The following is a 16,912-nucleotide window of genomic DNA, read 5'->3' as shown; positions in this document are numbered from 1 at the left end:
GAGTCTTAAGAAACACCACATTTTGTCCAATGTATTGAGAACCCAAGACTCCCATTTATTGCCTAACATGGTAGGACCAAATTGCACATCACGGGACCTAGCTGACAGCGACTCTCCTTTTGGTTGCTCCTTCGGTAGGTCAGCCATGGCAAGCCTGAGGAATTTTTATTTTATTTTATTTTATTTATTTTTTATGAGACTCTTTTAAAGATTTTATTTATTTGTCAGAGAGAGAGATACAGAGCAGAAGCAGGGGGAGTGGTAGACAGAGGGAGAAGCAGACTCACTGCTGAGCAGGGAGCCCGATGCGGGGCTCGATCCCAGGACCCTGAGATCACAACCTGAGCCGAAGGCAGACGCTTCACCGACTGAGCCACCCAGGCGTCCCAGGAATTATTTTATTTTATTTTATTTTATTTTATTTTATTTTATTTTAAAGATTTTATTTATTTGACAGAGAAAGACACAGCGAGAGAGGGAACACAAGCAGGGGGAGTGGGAGAAGGAGAAGCAGACTCCCCACGGAGCAGGGAACCCAATGCAGGGCAGGGCTTGATCCCAGGACCCTGGGACCATGACCTGAGCCGAAAGCAGACGCTTAATGACTGAGCCACCCAGGCGCCCCAGGAATTTCTATTTTAAGTGAAATCTCTACAGGATTTCCCTTTGGACACATGTTACTACTTAATGCCATTCTCAGGAAATAAAAACGTGCATTTCTTTCAGAGAGGTAGTAGGAGATGAGATAATACGGATGGGTTCTGGAATCATTCACCCAGTGTGTGTCCCAGACCTGTCCCTTATCAGCCCTGGGATTGACCTTGGCCAAGTTCCTGAACTACTCCAAGCCTTTGTTTCTTCATCTGTCAGATAGGGATAACCAGCAACGCCACCTTGTTAGGGTGGTTTTGAAGCTTAAGTGAGATAGGGCATCTACTATAGAGTATAGTAATCCTTGAGTCTACACTGAATTCTTGAGGCTTTCTATGGGCCAGGCATCATTCTAAGTGTTTGGAATATAAATGAAGAAAACAGACAACATCCCCATTGTCGAGGGGCTTACTTTCTTGTGGAGGCAGATGAACAATAAACAAAGAAATGAATATATATATTCATTCAGGTGGTGATAAGTGCCACAAAGGAACCCCTAACATATTGAAGAGGAATAAAGATTCTAAGGGGTCCCTCTTCTAGATAAAGTGTCAGAGAAGATCTCTGGTAAAGTGACACTTGCCAGAGACCTAAGGGAAATGAGGGCGCCAGCTAGGTGGACTTCTGAGCGAGCTGGGAGCTGCAGGTGCAAAGACCCCAAGGAGCTAGTTGGGGAAGGCCTCATACGCCATGATGAGGAGTTTGAATTATACCTTCAATGAGCTGGGAAGCCTTGCAGGGTGCTGAACAGAGGAGCCACATGATGGGCTTTGGGTTTTTAAAGCCTCATTCTAGGGCGCCTGGGTGGCTCAGTAGTTAAGCGTCTGCCTTCAGGTCGGGTCATGATCTCAGGGTCCTGGGATCGAGCCCCGCATCGGGATCCCTGCTAAACTGGGGAGCCTGCTTCTCCCTCTCCCACTCCCCCTGCTTGTGTTCCCTCTCTCGCTGTGTCTCTCTCTGTCAAATAAATAAGTAAAATCTTTAAAAAATAATAATAAAGCCTCATTCCGCCTACCATATTGAGCATATACTGTTGGAAGGATAAAAGCAGGGGGATAGTTGATAAATGGTGACTGTTATTCTTAATTATTATTAAGAAGTCTAACAGTCCTCTACCTCTCAAATCCTTTCCTTGGGTAATGTCTAGAATGCCAGGTTTATGTGTGTATGCTGAGCCTGTTAAATTCTTTGGCTTTTCTTCCAGTGGGGAAGCTTTGTAAAAGTTTTAACAGAATGGAATAGAGCAGAGCTTCATTTTCAAATATACTGGTAGTCTTAAAATGGAGAAAAAAAAGTACTCCTTTTTGTGTGGAAGTGAGGGTGTGGAAATTTCTGATATTTATGTGACCTTTGCTCGCCCTCTAGTGGCAGCGAGTGAAATGCTGTACGATTGCAGAAACAGCCCAGTTCCTGTAGGGACCGTTAGCCCTGAAAGGGAGTCTTGAGAGTTTTTATTTTACGGATAAGGAGACTGAAGCCCAAGTAGAGGGGACTTGCCTGTGGTCGCTCACCTGGTAAGGAGCAGAGCTGAGCTGAGCCGAGCCTGTGGCGTGTGTCTCTTGACTCCTGGTCCCATGTTCTTTCTACCAAACCGTGTTATTTGTTGACCCCATAAATGACATTGTTTCACCAATTCACTTGCCACCTGCTTGTTGGGCTTTCATTATGTATGTAGTATTTTCCCAGATGCTGCGAGGCTTGCAGAGAAGAATAACTTAGGGTCATTGCCCATGAGGATCTTAAAACCAGTCAGAGAGACAGGACACATACGAGTAGAATGACAATGTAAGTGAGCAGTACCAATATGTGATAGATAGCAAATGCACGATCCAGGTTATAGTGCTAAGGGTCCAGGGAACCGAGGAACCCCTGAGACTAGAAGCCTCCCATCTTTATCTTAATGCTTCGGTTCCTTATTTTATTCGTTGATACAGTCATTCGCCAAATACTTACTGGGCACCTCGTATGGACCAGATAGTGCGGTGGGCACTAGGAATATGACGGGGAAGCAATTCAGACTACATCCCTGCTCTCACTGGGGTAGAGAGGGTATAAATGAGTAATTTGAGATCAAGATGAATGTTGCGGAGAAAATAGAACAGATGAATGGGATCCGACATGACAGGAGTGCGTTCTAGATGGAGTTGTCAGGGAAGGCTATCTGAGCAGATGATGCATCAAGCCGAAAAGAAATTGATGAGAGGAAAATGAGCGTAGGGGCTAAAGCTGTGGCAAAGGAGGACAGATAATTGCAGCAGGCGTAAACACCTTGCGACGGTGTTAGAAGGACGGAAAAGAAGAAACGCAGTGAGCAGCTGCGGGGTGGGGGGGAGGTGGCATGAGATGAGCTTGGAGAGGGAGGTGGGGTACATGTAGGCACGGGAAGCCCTTGACAGCCTTTTGTTCATGGTGGTTTGTTGGGTCGGTAACAAGGGGGAGGAAGAACACTCTAGCTGTTGCGCTGAGAGTAAATTACCGCGGAGCGATACTGGATCAGTTTTGCCTTGAATGCCCATCTCTCTTTTCTACCTGCTATTATCCCACTTTGCCTTTCACCTGCCTCCTGTCTGAAGCCTTATTGGACATCCTCTGCCCACGTGAGGACTCAGTTGCTTCTTCCTTCGTGCATTTTGTACATACCACTGTTGTACTGTTGACCATTTGTGCTGTAGATTTAGTCCCAGGTCTTTCTCCCCATAGACTCTGAACGGCTTGATGGGAGGAACCAGGTGTTTCTGATGTGCTTGGCCCTTGGAGGGTCATTCAGTATGCCTTTGTCGAATGAGTAGGGGTTTCAACTTGACTTGGAAGGATGGCTAGGATGCGGCTAAAAACCGAACAAATACACAAAGGTGGGAATGCATAGGATATACTGCCAGAGCAGTCAAGGCACCTGTTTGGCCTTATGAAGAATGAAGAGTGTTACAGCTGGAAATCTAGGTTGGGTCTTAAGTAATCTTGGACCGTAGGCCCGAGTTTCTCAAGCTTGGCACTGTTGACATTTTGGACAGGTCAATTTCTCTGTGGTAAGTGGGTGTCCAGTGCATGGTAGGACGTTTAGCAGCATCCCTGACCTCTATCCACTAGGTGTCAGGAGCACCCCCAGTTGTGACAACCCCCAGTGTCTCCAGACATTGGGGGATGTCCCGTGGGGGACAAAGTGGCCCGTGGTTGAGAGCCACAGGCATTTTGGCAGGAGGTGGTCTGATGGAACCAAATCGGAGGGAGATGAATTTGGAAATGAGACGTGGATGTGGAGAGTTAAGACGACCTGCACAGAGACCGACTATGAAATGATTAGACTATTTTGGTTATAGGTTAAGAGGGGTGATGGCAGTAAGGCAAGAAGAAAGGGAGCAAAAGGAAGGAAAAACTCGAAGGATAAACATGGATTCCTTGAGCTTGATCTCTTGCCTTATGCATCTGACTGAAGAGACTGCCCAGAACTAAGAGGTCACGGCTGAGACGCTTCGCATATAGATGATAGTGTCCTGAAAAGGGATGATGAGGCTAAGGATGGAGAGAAGAGCAAAAGAGAAATACTGAGTTCCTTAGGTCCAGAGACTTGTCTCCTCCGTCTCTGCATTTCCCATCACAATGAACCGTGAACTGGTGTACAAGGTGCCCAGTGAGACTTGTTTTCACCTTTTGGTTGGCTGGTTGATGACATGATTGAGTGAATGCCTGAGTGAAGGAGGGGAGGTGGGGAGAAGGGAAGGAAGAAGAAAGACATTTTACAGATTTTGCTGCTCGTCTCATTTCTACAGACATACGAACACATTTCCACTTTGTGCTATTGACGTATCTATGGCTAGAGACAGGGTGTTAGCACTTGGAAGAAATGTACTGTAGGGATGTTTGAATGCAGGGCTGCCCCAGTTTTGTGGGTGGTGCCAGGGTGAGGCCAGTTACACAGAGGAGTGCTCTTTACTGCATGCCATTTACCTTCTCAGCAGATTAACGGATGGCCCACATTCTGTAGAACACTCTCCAGCAGGCCAGTCTCCAGAACCTTCACACACATCTGCTCTCCCACTCCAGTGGAGTGCTGGTTTACCAGCAATCAGTTGTCTTTATTCCAAAACCCCTTTATCCCAGTTACGCTTTTTATCTTCGGTAGATAAAGTGTTTAATGTGAAATACACAAACAAAATCTGAGTGCCAAAATAGAGATGCGGATAAAGGAATCAACAAAACAAAGTCCCCTGTCTTACGAAGCTCACATCGAAGCGGGCTTATATTCGAGTGAATGTATTTCTCATTACTTAATTTTTTTGTTGTTTCACATTTGTAAGTTATATCATATTTCTGTTTGTTTTCATAACTAATAATGACTTATTTTAGTGTTTGCATGCCATGGAGATCCAAGTCATGATACAGTTTCTACCTGTAATTCTTATGCAACTCTTCCGGGTTCTCACAAATATGACCCACGAAGATGACGTTCCTATCAACTGCACCATGTGAGTTTCGGTGTTAAAATACAAAGACACAACTTTTGTTTCTTTTTGTGTTTCTTCATTTTCACTATAAATTTATCTTCCAGACGAGAACCCAAAAGTCAGATATCTAATATCCATTTTCTCTTGTTTCATGCTTTTCAGACTGGGGTCATGTATTGCCAGGGATAGATGGTACCAGAAACCATAGGAGAAACTTAATGTGTTTTCCTCCACCAGGGGTTCTAAAACCTGACTGCATGTTAGAATCACCTGGGGAGCTTTTATTTTTTTTGTTGTTGTTTTAAAGATTCTATTTATTTGAGAGAGAGAGAATGAGAGACAGAGAGCATGAGAGGGGGGAGGGTCAGAGGGAGAAGCAGGCTCCCCGCCGAGCAGGGAGCCCAACGCGGGACTCGACCCCGGGACTCCAGGACCACGACCCGAGCCGAAGGCAGTCGCCCAACCAACTGAGCCACCTAGGCGCCCCGCCTGGGGAGCTTTTAAAGAGGTCTGTGCCCAGACCACATTCATACCAACGAAACCAGAATATCTAGGGGTGGAACTTCAGCATCAGTATTTTTTTTTTTTTTTAAGCTATCCAGGTGATTCCATAATGCAACAGAGTTTGAGAACCATTGCCCTAGACCAGTGTTGTCTGATAGAACTTTCTCCAATCGTGGAATTGTTCTACACTTGTGCTGCCCAATATGGTGGCCATTAGCCACATTTAGCTTTTGAGCACTTGAAATAGGGCTAGTGCAGCTGGGGAACTGAACTTTTCACTGTTGTCGATTTTCATTAAATAGCCACAGGTGCCTAGTGGCTCTCATGTTGGACAGAGTCACCCTAAGCCATGAATTTTTACTCAAAAACAGTGAGGGACTATTCCTTTTATAGAAACAAACAAGGATATATGGTAGAGTAGAAGGCAAAATGCACTGAATTTTGCAATTAAAATAGAATCCTTAAAAGCATTGAGAGCTCAGTGCTGGATGTTTCTGGCTTTGCTGCTTCTACTGTTGCCACGCCCTCTCCGGCTGGGCCTTAAGCGACACCCCTGTGCACCTGTTTGTTCTACTCTGCTGTTGGGGACAGTCTGCTCAAAAATTTACAAAGCACCCCTGTAGTCCCGTGGTTCTCAAATACGGCTCCTACCCCAGCAGCATCAGTATCACCTGGGAGCTGATGAAACATGCTGGCCATTGAACTTCACCCCAGACCTCAAAAATCAGAACCTCTGGGAGAGCGGCCCAGCCTTCTGCCCTCCGGGTGATTCCGATGCGTGATCATGTTTGAGAACCACTGCCAGTCTCGTATATGAATTTTAGATTTACTGCCAATCGCAGGTCACGCCGTTATACCCGTCCTGTCTCTCTCTTCCTTTTCCCCCATCTGTAGCTGTGCTTTTCATTTTTTCTTTATCTTTCTCTTTCCTTTCCTTTTACTCACTGGAGGGGATTTCAATATTTACCCCACTGGAGGTCTTTTGCCCCGTAGTAGCCGTGACCCTACTTGAAATGGGCACAGAGATTTAGAGCTGGGCTGCCAAAACGTAATAGCCTTCTTTTGAACCGGGAAGTGTTTTTGCAAGGCCCTGAGCGTGTTAGATGCGGAAATCTTGTTAGACAATCTTATTATATTGTCTGCAGTCCTCTCACTTTTAACACTTCAGGTAGTGTGGGGGTATTTTTAGGGCTAGACAGTGCAACTGTGGAAATTCACCATAGCCTGACATGCTGCCCTTTGCGAATGTGTTTTCAGGGTTCTCTTACATATCGTTTCGAAGTGCCATGAAGAAGGCTTGGATAATTATTTAAGATCCTTCATCAAGGTTTGTGGAGGAAGCTTTCTTTGGGAGCAGTTTCTTTTCCTTGGGAATTTTGACTGACGGTTCCTTTTCCTTCGTTTGTAGTATAGCTTCCGACCTGAAAAACCGAGCGCCCCTCAGGCCCAGCTGATACACGAAACCCTGGCTACCACGATGATTGCCATATTGAAACAGTCTGCCGACTTTTTAGCAATAAACAAACTGCTAAAGGTAAGGAAACGGGACACAACAGGGTAACAAAAGCAGCCGGAGATGTACTCTCTTGATACCTTCCCACTTGGGTTCTGGTCTTTTCGTCATTTGCCCCCTTTCTTTACCACTCTGCTCATGTATCCTTTTCCCTCACGCTTTCCACAGAACCTTCTTCATTCTCTTTACCCTTCCAACCCCCCCCCCCCCCCTGTTCTCAGTTGAATGTGTAATAGAAAGAATTGTGTAAAGGAAAGACCTGAGTGAGAATCCGCCACCTAGTAGTTCTGTGATCTGGAGCCTGTTATCGACCGGCTCTGGGCATCCAGTTCCTCACTTCTAAAATATAACTAAAGCATTTAACACGTCGTTTCTGGCACATAGGCGTTCAAGTGGTGGCTCTTATTTTTGTCATGATTTTTACTATTTCTGGTAATGGTAGAATTTCAGTTTCAGACACCTGAGGATATATCTGCTGGAGGCTTCTCTCTACCTTTCAAATAGACTTAGGCAAACACCTATGCTCCTTGGGCTGGCCCCAGTGATGTACCAAGGGCAAGGTTGGGTCCCTCACTGGGTGCAGACACTAGTAAGATTCATTGTCTGTAGAGAATTGAAAAGCAACCATAAAATAAAAGTTGGTTTGCCGTCAGCACCATATGTAAGCAAATCAAAACAATGTCAGTGATAAAATGCACCTCCCCACAGAGGGGAGCATTCCCACCACAGTCTCCTTGTACCTTAGCAGCCGGCCCTGAGGTACAATATTACCTTTTTGGCAATGCAATTTAAAGGTATTTTGTGGAACTTCGATAGTGAATTGCAATCACTTTTAAAATGTTGTTAAAGTTCAGAGATAAGATCCATATTGATTTGTCCAGCTTTGCTAAGCTTCAGGATTTGGATAACTATTAAAAATTGATTTTATTTATTTGTTTGTTTATTTTAGTACTCATGGGTCTTTTTTGAAATTATTGCAAAGTCTATGGCCACATACTTGTTGGAAGAGAATAAAATTAAGGTAAGTAGGCTCAAGAATAATATTTAACATAGGCAAAGAAGGCTAATCTTATTCACAGGTAGCAGTGACATGCAAATCCTCTTATACTAAAGGGCCCTTAGCCCTTCGCTTTTTCAATTTTGCCTTAAAAAAAAAGCGTTAAATGTATTGCATAAATCTGAGGTCTGACAGTTTATGCATTTTCAAAGTCCTCGGAGACTCTTGCACATACCTTCTTTCCTATTAGTTATTTGCCATGTAAAATGCATTTTCTTTGAAGCTTTCCCCTTATGTTGTAGCTTAAACATGTCTGTGTTGAAACATTTTCTTGGTTATAGGAATTCTAGAGTTCAGATTTGTGAAGTGGAAGACAGTCACCTTGTATTTACCATTTTTATCAGACTTTTCAGAGTAGGTTTACCGAAATAGAGATGCATGGATACATGAATTCTTTGTGTGTCAGGAAAAAAAAAATGGAATGAAAGCCTGGGGTGTGTCTGCATCTCAGGAACATGATTCCAAAGTTGGCTTGTTGATGATTTCAGTCAGTTGTATTATTCGAGGTCCAGATAGTTCCTATGATAATCTGAAGTGTACATTGAACTAGCAATGTCATTTTTAAGTTGGGAGAAAAGTTCTACTCCAGTTGAACACATTTATGTCTAGAAAGTGTTTGAAAATAAGAATGGCAATCGATTTAGACCTTTTGCGACTCTGACTTTTTGCTATGCCTATTTAATTTAAGCTTCCCAGAGGCCAGAGATTTCCAGAGACATATCATCATGTCTTACATTCGTTGCTTCTCGCAATAATTCCCCACGTGACTATTCGCTATGCCGAGATTCCCGATGAGTCCCGAAATGTCAATTATAGTTTGGCTAGCTTCCTGAAGGTGAGTTAAAGGCAGCCGGAACGTGGTAAGGAATTATTCTTCATCAATATGGTCTTTAAAGCCAAAGAAAAAAATTGCCCACTTTCTAGAGACTCGGCTAGGTCTGCATAAGAAAACTTTTTTTTAAGATTTTACTTATTTATTGGACAGAGAGAGTCGCACAGGCGACATTTGAGAGAGAGAGAGCACAAGCAACATTCGAGAGAGAGAGAGAGAGAGAGAGCACAAGCCGGGGCGGGGAGGCGGGGAGGGAAGGGCAGAGAGAGACGGAGAAGCAGGCTCCCCACTGAGCAGAGAACCAGATTTGGGGCTTGACCTTGGGATCATGACCTGAGCCGAAGGCAGACACTTAACTGACTGAGCCACCCAGGCACCCCTGGAGAAACTTTTGACTGAATCACTCCATCGCTCAAACAGCCCAGTTTGGGCGCCTGAGTGGCTCAGTCGGTTAAGCATCTGCCTTCGGCTCAGGTTGTGATCCTAGGGTCCTGGGATCGGGCCCCCCATTGGGCTCCCTGCTCAGCGGGGAGTCTGCTTCTCCCTCTCCCTCTGCCTGCTGCCCGCCCCTTGTTCTTGCTCTCAAATAAATAAATAAAATGTCTTAAAAAAAAAGAAACAGTCTGCTTTGATTTTCGTTTTAGCCCCCCACTGAAATGGCTAATTAAATCAGAAGTCCCACACAGGTGACTTAGCCGGAAGGCATGTTTTGCTCATTTCACATGATGTTTTTTCAAATATATGCCTTTATTTTTTTAATTTTAAAAATTTTTATTTTATTTTAAGATTTATTTATTTATTTATTTGACAGAGAGAGAGAGAGAGCACAAGTAGGCAGAGCGGCAGGCAGAGGGAGAGGGAGAAACTCAATCCCCATGAGAAATGAGATGCAAACGGTTGGCTGATCAAATCTGGAGTTCCTTGTATTTCATAGGGATAGTGTGGGCCCTGTGGAGAACATAAAGAGAAAGAGAGACTTCCTGTTGTCCTATCTAGGTAAAAAGACAGGGAACTAATAAGTAAAACACAAGGTAGCGTAGAAGAAAATGTTTGACAAGGGACTTGTGGGCCAACGTGGCTCAGGAAGATGGGATTTTATCCGAACATTGAGGAATCGGTAGGATTCGGCAGATTCCTAGCCAGGCCTGGCCTGAGCACAGACCCGGAGTTGGGAATACACAGCGCATCCCGAGCAGATAATGAGCAGATGAGCTGTATCGGGCGGTAAAACAGGCGAAGGAGGTTGGGACGACATTGTGAGTGTCCTTGAATGCCAGGCTGAGGAGTTGGAAATTATATTAAAGACCATAGGGGAAGTATTGAAAGTTCTTGGGAGGGAAGGTGACATGATTAGGGCTTGGACTTAGAGATGAATCTGGAAGCAGATGGATGGAGAGATGATGGGTGCACACTGATTCAGAGGCTTCCTGGAGTTGTATGCTTGCCCAGTAATGAGAGCCTTAACTAGGAGGAGGCCAGCAGGCACCTCTGGACAGCGGTGAGGGCGGTCACGGGAGAGGGCTGTATTAATGGGCCAAGACGTCACAGAACACAGGAGAGCCTTCTCTTTGGGTCTGAAATGTTGCCCTAGCCAAACCCCACTTTTAGAGCTAACTGACCACTGTATGCTTCACTTTGAGCTTTTAGAGTTGACCAAAATGAGACAGAGTAGCTGAATAGATTATACGTATGTGTATGTGTATGTATATGTGTTTATGTGTTTATATACATACATATGTATGCTTATAGATTTGTGTGTATTTGTGTATATATATGCGCATCTGTCCATCTCTATATGAAAATTGTACAGTTGGGACCCTATTCCAACAATAAATCACTTGCCCTTTATCTTCTTCTTTAAGTCACCTACAGTAAAACTCTGAAAGCCATTATTCTATTGTCTGTAAAAGTGAGAATGCCATGCCCTTCATGCGGAACAAATTTGAAAACTTTAAAAAGCTGTCCTTGCCAGACTTCCAGAATTATGTCACCATTCCTTTTGTTTGGTTTCTGTAGCGCTGCCTGACGCTAATGGATAGAGGATTTGTTTTCAATTTGATAAACGACTACATATCTGGATTCAGCCCCAAAGATCCCAAGGTAAGTTATAAGGACGTTCCCGTGGCGGCCGTCAGGCATCAGAGCATGAGACCAAGGGTGATATTTTTTCTCCGGAGGACTTGGAGCTGCTGTTTTTATTTAGGTTCTTTGAGTATAGCTGTACCTCAAAGCAGGGGATATTGGGTAGTGTTTGGGGAGTCCCCGAGACCACCCACATGTTCCAGGGTGCACTGGAAAGACTCACAGGACTCAGCGTATAGTTAAGGCAGTCTTAGTCCCAGCTAAAGATTCATGACGGTGACACAGTGAGGATACACAGCTGGAACAGTAAGGGAAAAACACATTTAGGGGAGTCCTCGGCCGTTATCATGCAGGCTTCCCGAGGGCCCGTCCTCCCTCCCGTGAAGGTCACACGGAGCACAGCCGTCCTCTAGCAGCGAAAATACAGACACACGCGTGCAACAGTGCTGTGCAGGGAAGCCCATGTGAGACTTGGAGTTTTGGTTGTTTCTGGGGGGCTGGCCATGTACTGGAGACCGGTCAAAATTCCAGAGGCAGGAAAGGGAAAGAAAGCAGGTGTTCACAATAAATCACATTGTTTGTACCAACAGTCTGAGCAGGCTGGGAGAGAAGGCAGAACCTTATCATGTAGCGAGCATTTCAAAATCCGATTTCCCAAATGCCAGCCAGCAACCAACCTTGCGAGCAGGCTTGCTTTAAAAGGAGAGCCTGCTGTGTTAACTCTTTCCTGCGCGGGTCGCATCTCAAGGTGTGCTTAAAACCCTGAACACTTCTGTTTGGGAAAGGAATGGCCTGTGTTTAATTATTAAAACAGTAAACGCCGATGAAAAAGGGAGTTCATGTGTCGCTTCTTTCCATTTAGGTTCTGGCCGAATACAAGTTTGAATTTCTGCAAACAATTTGCAATCACGAACATTACATTCCTCTGAATTTGCCAATGGCATTTGCAAAACCTAAACTCCAGCGTGTTCAAGGTATGTATTTGCATTTTCCATCACTCGAAATTGTGGTTTTCTTTTGGGGGGGGCTGGCGCTAGCGTAGAGTACTGTTCTCTGGGCAAACCGTGAATTGAAAGGTAACCTCAGAATCGTTAACTGTCCAAAGATACGTTCATTAACAGTATTCCACACTTGTTTCTTAGTGTCAGTGATGGTAGTCACAGCGTGGAGAAATCAGGTGCATTATTACATCGATGACTCCTTAGCCAGAGATGTCAGATAGTCGTAAAATTGCTTTCTGTAATAGTGTTTGAACTCTTACATGAGACCGAATTAAAAAACAAAAAAACAAACCATAGAAATGCATTTCCACTGAAAGGAACCTCAAAAGAGAAGCATAAAAGCAGAGTGGAATTGTAATTTGTCGTATGTATTAAATGTATGAAATGCCTTCAGTTAACTCCATTGCTAGTTTTATTGAATGCTTTGCTGTATAGCGCTATTCTTATGTTACTATGTTTTTTATTTGTCCCTTTTCTTTTCATATATTAATTAGATTTTTTTTCATTTGCGGTGGACCGTTTGACTTCAGTAGGTAGGTTTAACTCGGTTCACTCTCAAGTAGTTCACTGTCTTTAAAAACAATTGATTTGATGAATGGCTAAGATGGACGGGGGGAGGGGCTTTGTTTGCTTTTCAAATCGTCCCTAGCCACAGTGAGGCTTTAGGCTAATGGACTCCGCAAACCAAGGAGTATTGGTTTTATTATTTGTTTCCTTTTATAATCAGCTTACACATTGATTTTTAGAGGAATCCGCTTGAAAATAAGTTCCTGCTCAATGCAGCGTGGGGAGCGGAGGGTGTATCTGTTCTTTAAGTGTGTGTCCTCTTGCCCAGGCTTGCCTCCCTCCTCTCTGACCCTGTCTAATGACTGTTTGGCCGCAGTTTTGAAGGTTTGGAGGAAAGTACCCGATTGGATGTATTCAAATCACTGAAGTAAAAAACCAAAAAACCAAAAAAACCAAAAAAACCTTAACTGCCATTGCAGAATCTATCCGGATAGAGCCACCTGGGTTAGTCATGACTGGCCCTCGTGTGCGGAAAGTGCTCGGGATTCACAAAAGAGGATGAGCCAGGGCAAGAAGAAAATTGGCTGCCTTGGTCTCCAAGGGAGTAGCTGTTGAGCGATGGTGTGGGTGGGTGGGTGGGTCGGCGTGTGTGTGTGTGTGTGTGTGTGTGTGTGTGTGTGTGTTAGTTAGTGGGGTGTTAGTCACTGAATTGGAGCCAGTGAAAGTGAAGAAAAAGTATTTAGAAAACATATCCTTTAGCTTTACAGCTTAATTAAATACAAGGGTAGAAGAGAGGAAATAAGTAAAATAAATAAATAAATAATAATAAATAAATAAAGATTGTGAAGATCTGCGGTAGAAATGACTAAACTTGATCACAGTCCCTTGGGAGTAGTTATGGGGCAGGCCCCAACCAGGATATTAGCAGCTGGGATTTAAAATGGACTGAGGTCTAAAAGGGAGTGAAAGACATAGTTTGAAGTGAAGTGGTGATTTTCTGAAGTCAAAGATCTGTACTTGCCTGCTGATGAATTGGGAGTGAGATGAGGCTGTTTTTCTTACTGTTCCTGTATCCCGTTGTATTCGGGCCGGTATGTGACATTTACTAGAACAGTCCATAGGTAATACCATTAGAATGATTCAGTTGTCTTTTTCTTCCTTTTCCTACTTTACAAGTGTAAACAGATAAGTAATTCAAGTATTGTTGTATAGAATCCGTCCAATTTGTAGTTTTCACGAAATCTCTTCGGATACAAAGACATGTGTTAAGATATTGCCAAATAGAGTATTCTTTAATTCCGGGTTCAATCTTAAGACTCCTAAGAATTGAAAAGAATCTAGGAAAAAAGGAATCTAGGGACTATCTTACCGACTGAAATGATCATTAAGGCTATCCTACAGCCCTAATTGTGAGTGTGCCTGTCTTGTAAAAATTTTGCATGCTCATTCTACATGACAAAAGAATTGTTCACATTCGTTAAGAATAAAATTATAGCTCTTGCTAGCATGATCACATATCACTAAATAATAAATATGGTATTTTAATGTCAAGGTAATTTTTGATTACTTTTATAAATGGGTTTTCCATTTCATTGTACTGCAGATTCAAATCTTGAATACAGTTTATCAGATGAATATTGCAAGCATCACTTCTTGGTTGGTTTACTTCTGAGGGAAACCTCCATTGCTCTCCAAGACAATTATGAGATCAGATATACAGCTATCTCTGTCATAAAGAATCTTTTGATAAAACATGCATTTGACACTAGATACCAACACAAGGTAAGGATGCCCATCTAATCAGTATCACAGTAGTAAATTTCTGTTAAGATTTTACATTAAAGATGATGTGTTCAGTAAGGCATATAATATGAGCATCGATGAACTTTTATAAATAAGATTTGTTTCAGTATCAAATGATTGGGTTTTAAAAATACTGTTCAGTTGGGCGCCTGGGTGGCTCAGTTGGTTAAGCGACTGCCTTCGGCTCAGGTCATGATCCCAGAATCCTGGGATCGAGTCCCGCATCGGGCTCCCTGCTCAGCGGGGAGTCTGCTTCTCCCTCTGCCCCTCCCCCCTCTCATGCTCTCTCTATCTCATTCTCTCTCTCAAATAAATAAATAAAATCTTTAAAAAAAAAATACTGTTCAGTTAACTATTGAAGAAAAACACTGGTTTCTCAAATCGTGTAAAGAACAACATAACTACCTCATGAGTTGTTACATAAGCTAATTCGACTTTAAGAAAAATCATATATGGTTGTAGCCATGTGGACTCTTTCAAGTATATTTCTTAGTATACATCCTCAAATATATATCCCTAAATCAGTTATATTATTGATTAAGTGATTAATAGTAAGACATGTTAACTGGCTCAAATATGAAATACGTAATATGAAGATTTTCTTCTTACTGAAAAAATGTAGGTGTGGCTATAAACCTTATAGACATTGCACAGTGTCTGTGTGTGAAGACCATAGCTATAGTTGTTGTTTGCTGCACCTTTAACATATATATTCAGATCTTATTAACATTAAACCCTATGGGCTTAAAAAAAGGAGTTCGCAAACTCTGTGGACTTAGAATAAACTTACGTACCTAGAATCAAATGCCTCAAGGTGACATCATATTATTTCATAATTAATAATTTGTCCTTTGGTTTTTACATTCAAATACAAATCAAAATTAGGATATCGTTTATTATTGTCATCACTTGGGAAAGCTGACTTGGAGATAGAGCTTATTCTTTTTCTACAGTATTCCCATTTGTCCTTGATAAACAGAAGATGCCTGCCAGCTACATCTAGTTATAGTTCTTTAATTCCAAAGTTTTTTTTTTCTTACACATTTTGCTGGTTTTCTTCATGTGATTCTATCCTAAAGTAGATTTAAACTCAGCGTTAAGATGTTATTTGTTACTCACCGCAGTTTGCATTGGTTTCTGTCACATTATAACTATAGTAACATATTCCCATTGCTCCATATATATGTGCTATTTTCTTTTGTTGTGAATGTCGATATTGACGTAATGCAAGGTAACCAGTATAATACATCTAAATGGAAAGATATCTCAAAGGTCAGCCATTCCACCCAAGCTTTGTCAAACCTTTAAAACTGCCAGTTACCACTGGGTTCTGGTGAACTGCTGCTTATGTCTAGTAGTGCAGAAAAGGATCTTAGGCAACGTGGAGGAAAATGTCTCTAGCTGTGATTTCAAAGGATTCATGGGAAAAGCACAAAATGAACTTCCCCTCCCCAAAGCAGGAAACTGTGTTATTTACCTCTGCCTCTTCAGATGAAAGTGCAGGAAAATGGGATTTCACTAGTGTCTTATCTAGAGGTGGAATTTTAAATATTTTCTATCACATATTTGGACATTATTCCCTTTTTAAAATTCTGAGATGTTACAGTATACACACATACACGTAACTCTTGTTATCTGTAAAAGTTCAACACTACGCCTACTTGAGTATTTGAGGTTTGGGAGCGTGGGAAAGATTGAAATGCCAAGCTCATTACCCCTTCAGTGACTTCTAAATCCCTTTTCTCTTTGTTCAAAAGCTTTAAACAGCTGTTACATGAGTATGGGATTCTTTCTGATAGAACTTTGCTTCATGGGCCTGGTTAACCAAAGCTTTAATTCCTTTCTCTGCTGGGTCCAAAGAATTCACAGGTGGACTGAGTAAGGGGTCATTTGTCAAATAACATTCAAGTAAAACATGTTCACCATTAATGGTGACGCCAAGGTAAGGATAGAGATGGATGCTTTAGGCTCCCATAATTTTTTTTTAACTTTTTTTAAAAGATTTTATTTTTTTATTTGGCAGAGAGAGACGCAGCGAGAGAGGGAACACAAGCACGGGGAGTGGGAGAGGGAGAAGCAGGCTTCCCGCTGAGCAGGGAGCCCGATGCGGGGCTCGATCCTAGGACCCTGGGATCATGACCCGAGCTGAAGGCAGCCGCTCAACCGACTGAGCCACCCAGGTGCCCCTAGGCTCCCGTAATTTTTATTGGCTCCCCCCGAAGTGACCCCAAATAAATATACAGTCAAGGAAGAAAATGCTTCCTATGGAAAGTCTGCTTTTGAGATACCCTAGTCACACCCCCTCAACCATGTTGCTACTCTTTGGCCCCTCGTCTAATGAAATTATCAAGATGTCACTGGTCCCTATTATGTGCTACTCAGAAACTGCTTTGGGAGATCTCCTAACTTGTTATAATGACTATGAGACCTCTTCTCGACTCAGAACAAAAATGTCCAGCGGCTGCTGTTTGCCCTGAGGTCTGTATCTGTTCCCGTACCCACTGCAAGTGATGTTAATGC

General features: G+C 43.0%; 1 protein-coding gene across 2 annotated transcripts in view; it reads left to right on the top strand.

The window, feature by feature from the left end:
• Positions 1-16,912, top strand: part of DOCK11 (dedicator of cytokinesis 11) — a 179,719-nt gene that overhangs the window by 99,833 nt on the left and 62,974 nt on the right. For both annotated transcript variants that reach the window (XM_044911764.1, XM_044911765.1), the window contains 8 exons: positions 4,996-5,114; positions 6,855-6,924; positions 7,006-7,131; positions 8,060-8,131; positions 8,856-9,002; positions 11,016-11,099; positions 11,944-12,055; positions 14,193-14,371. In XM_044911764.1, the coding sequence (XP_044767699.1) occupies positions 4,996-5,114; positions 6,855-6,924; positions 7,006-7,131; positions 8,060-8,131; positions 8,856-9,002; positions 11,016-11,099; positions 11,944-12,055; positions 14,193-14,371 (909 nt within the window). The remainder of the gene's footprint in view (positions 1-4,995; positions 5,115-6,854; positions 6,925-7,005; positions 7,132-8,059; positions 8,132-8,855; positions 9,003-11,015; positions 11,100-11,943; positions 12,056-14,192; positions 14,372-16,912) is intronic.

This window comes from Neomonachus schauinslandi, chromosome X (genome assembly GCF_002201575.2).
Source record: "Neomonachus schauinslandi chromosome X, ASM220157v2, whole genome shotgun sequence".
Taxonomy (NCBI): domain Eukaryota; kingdom Metazoa; phylum Chordata; class Mammalia; order Carnivora; family Phocidae; genus Neomonachus; species Neomonachus schauinslandi.
This window is presented reverse-complemented; position numbering and strand designations above follow the sequence as displayed.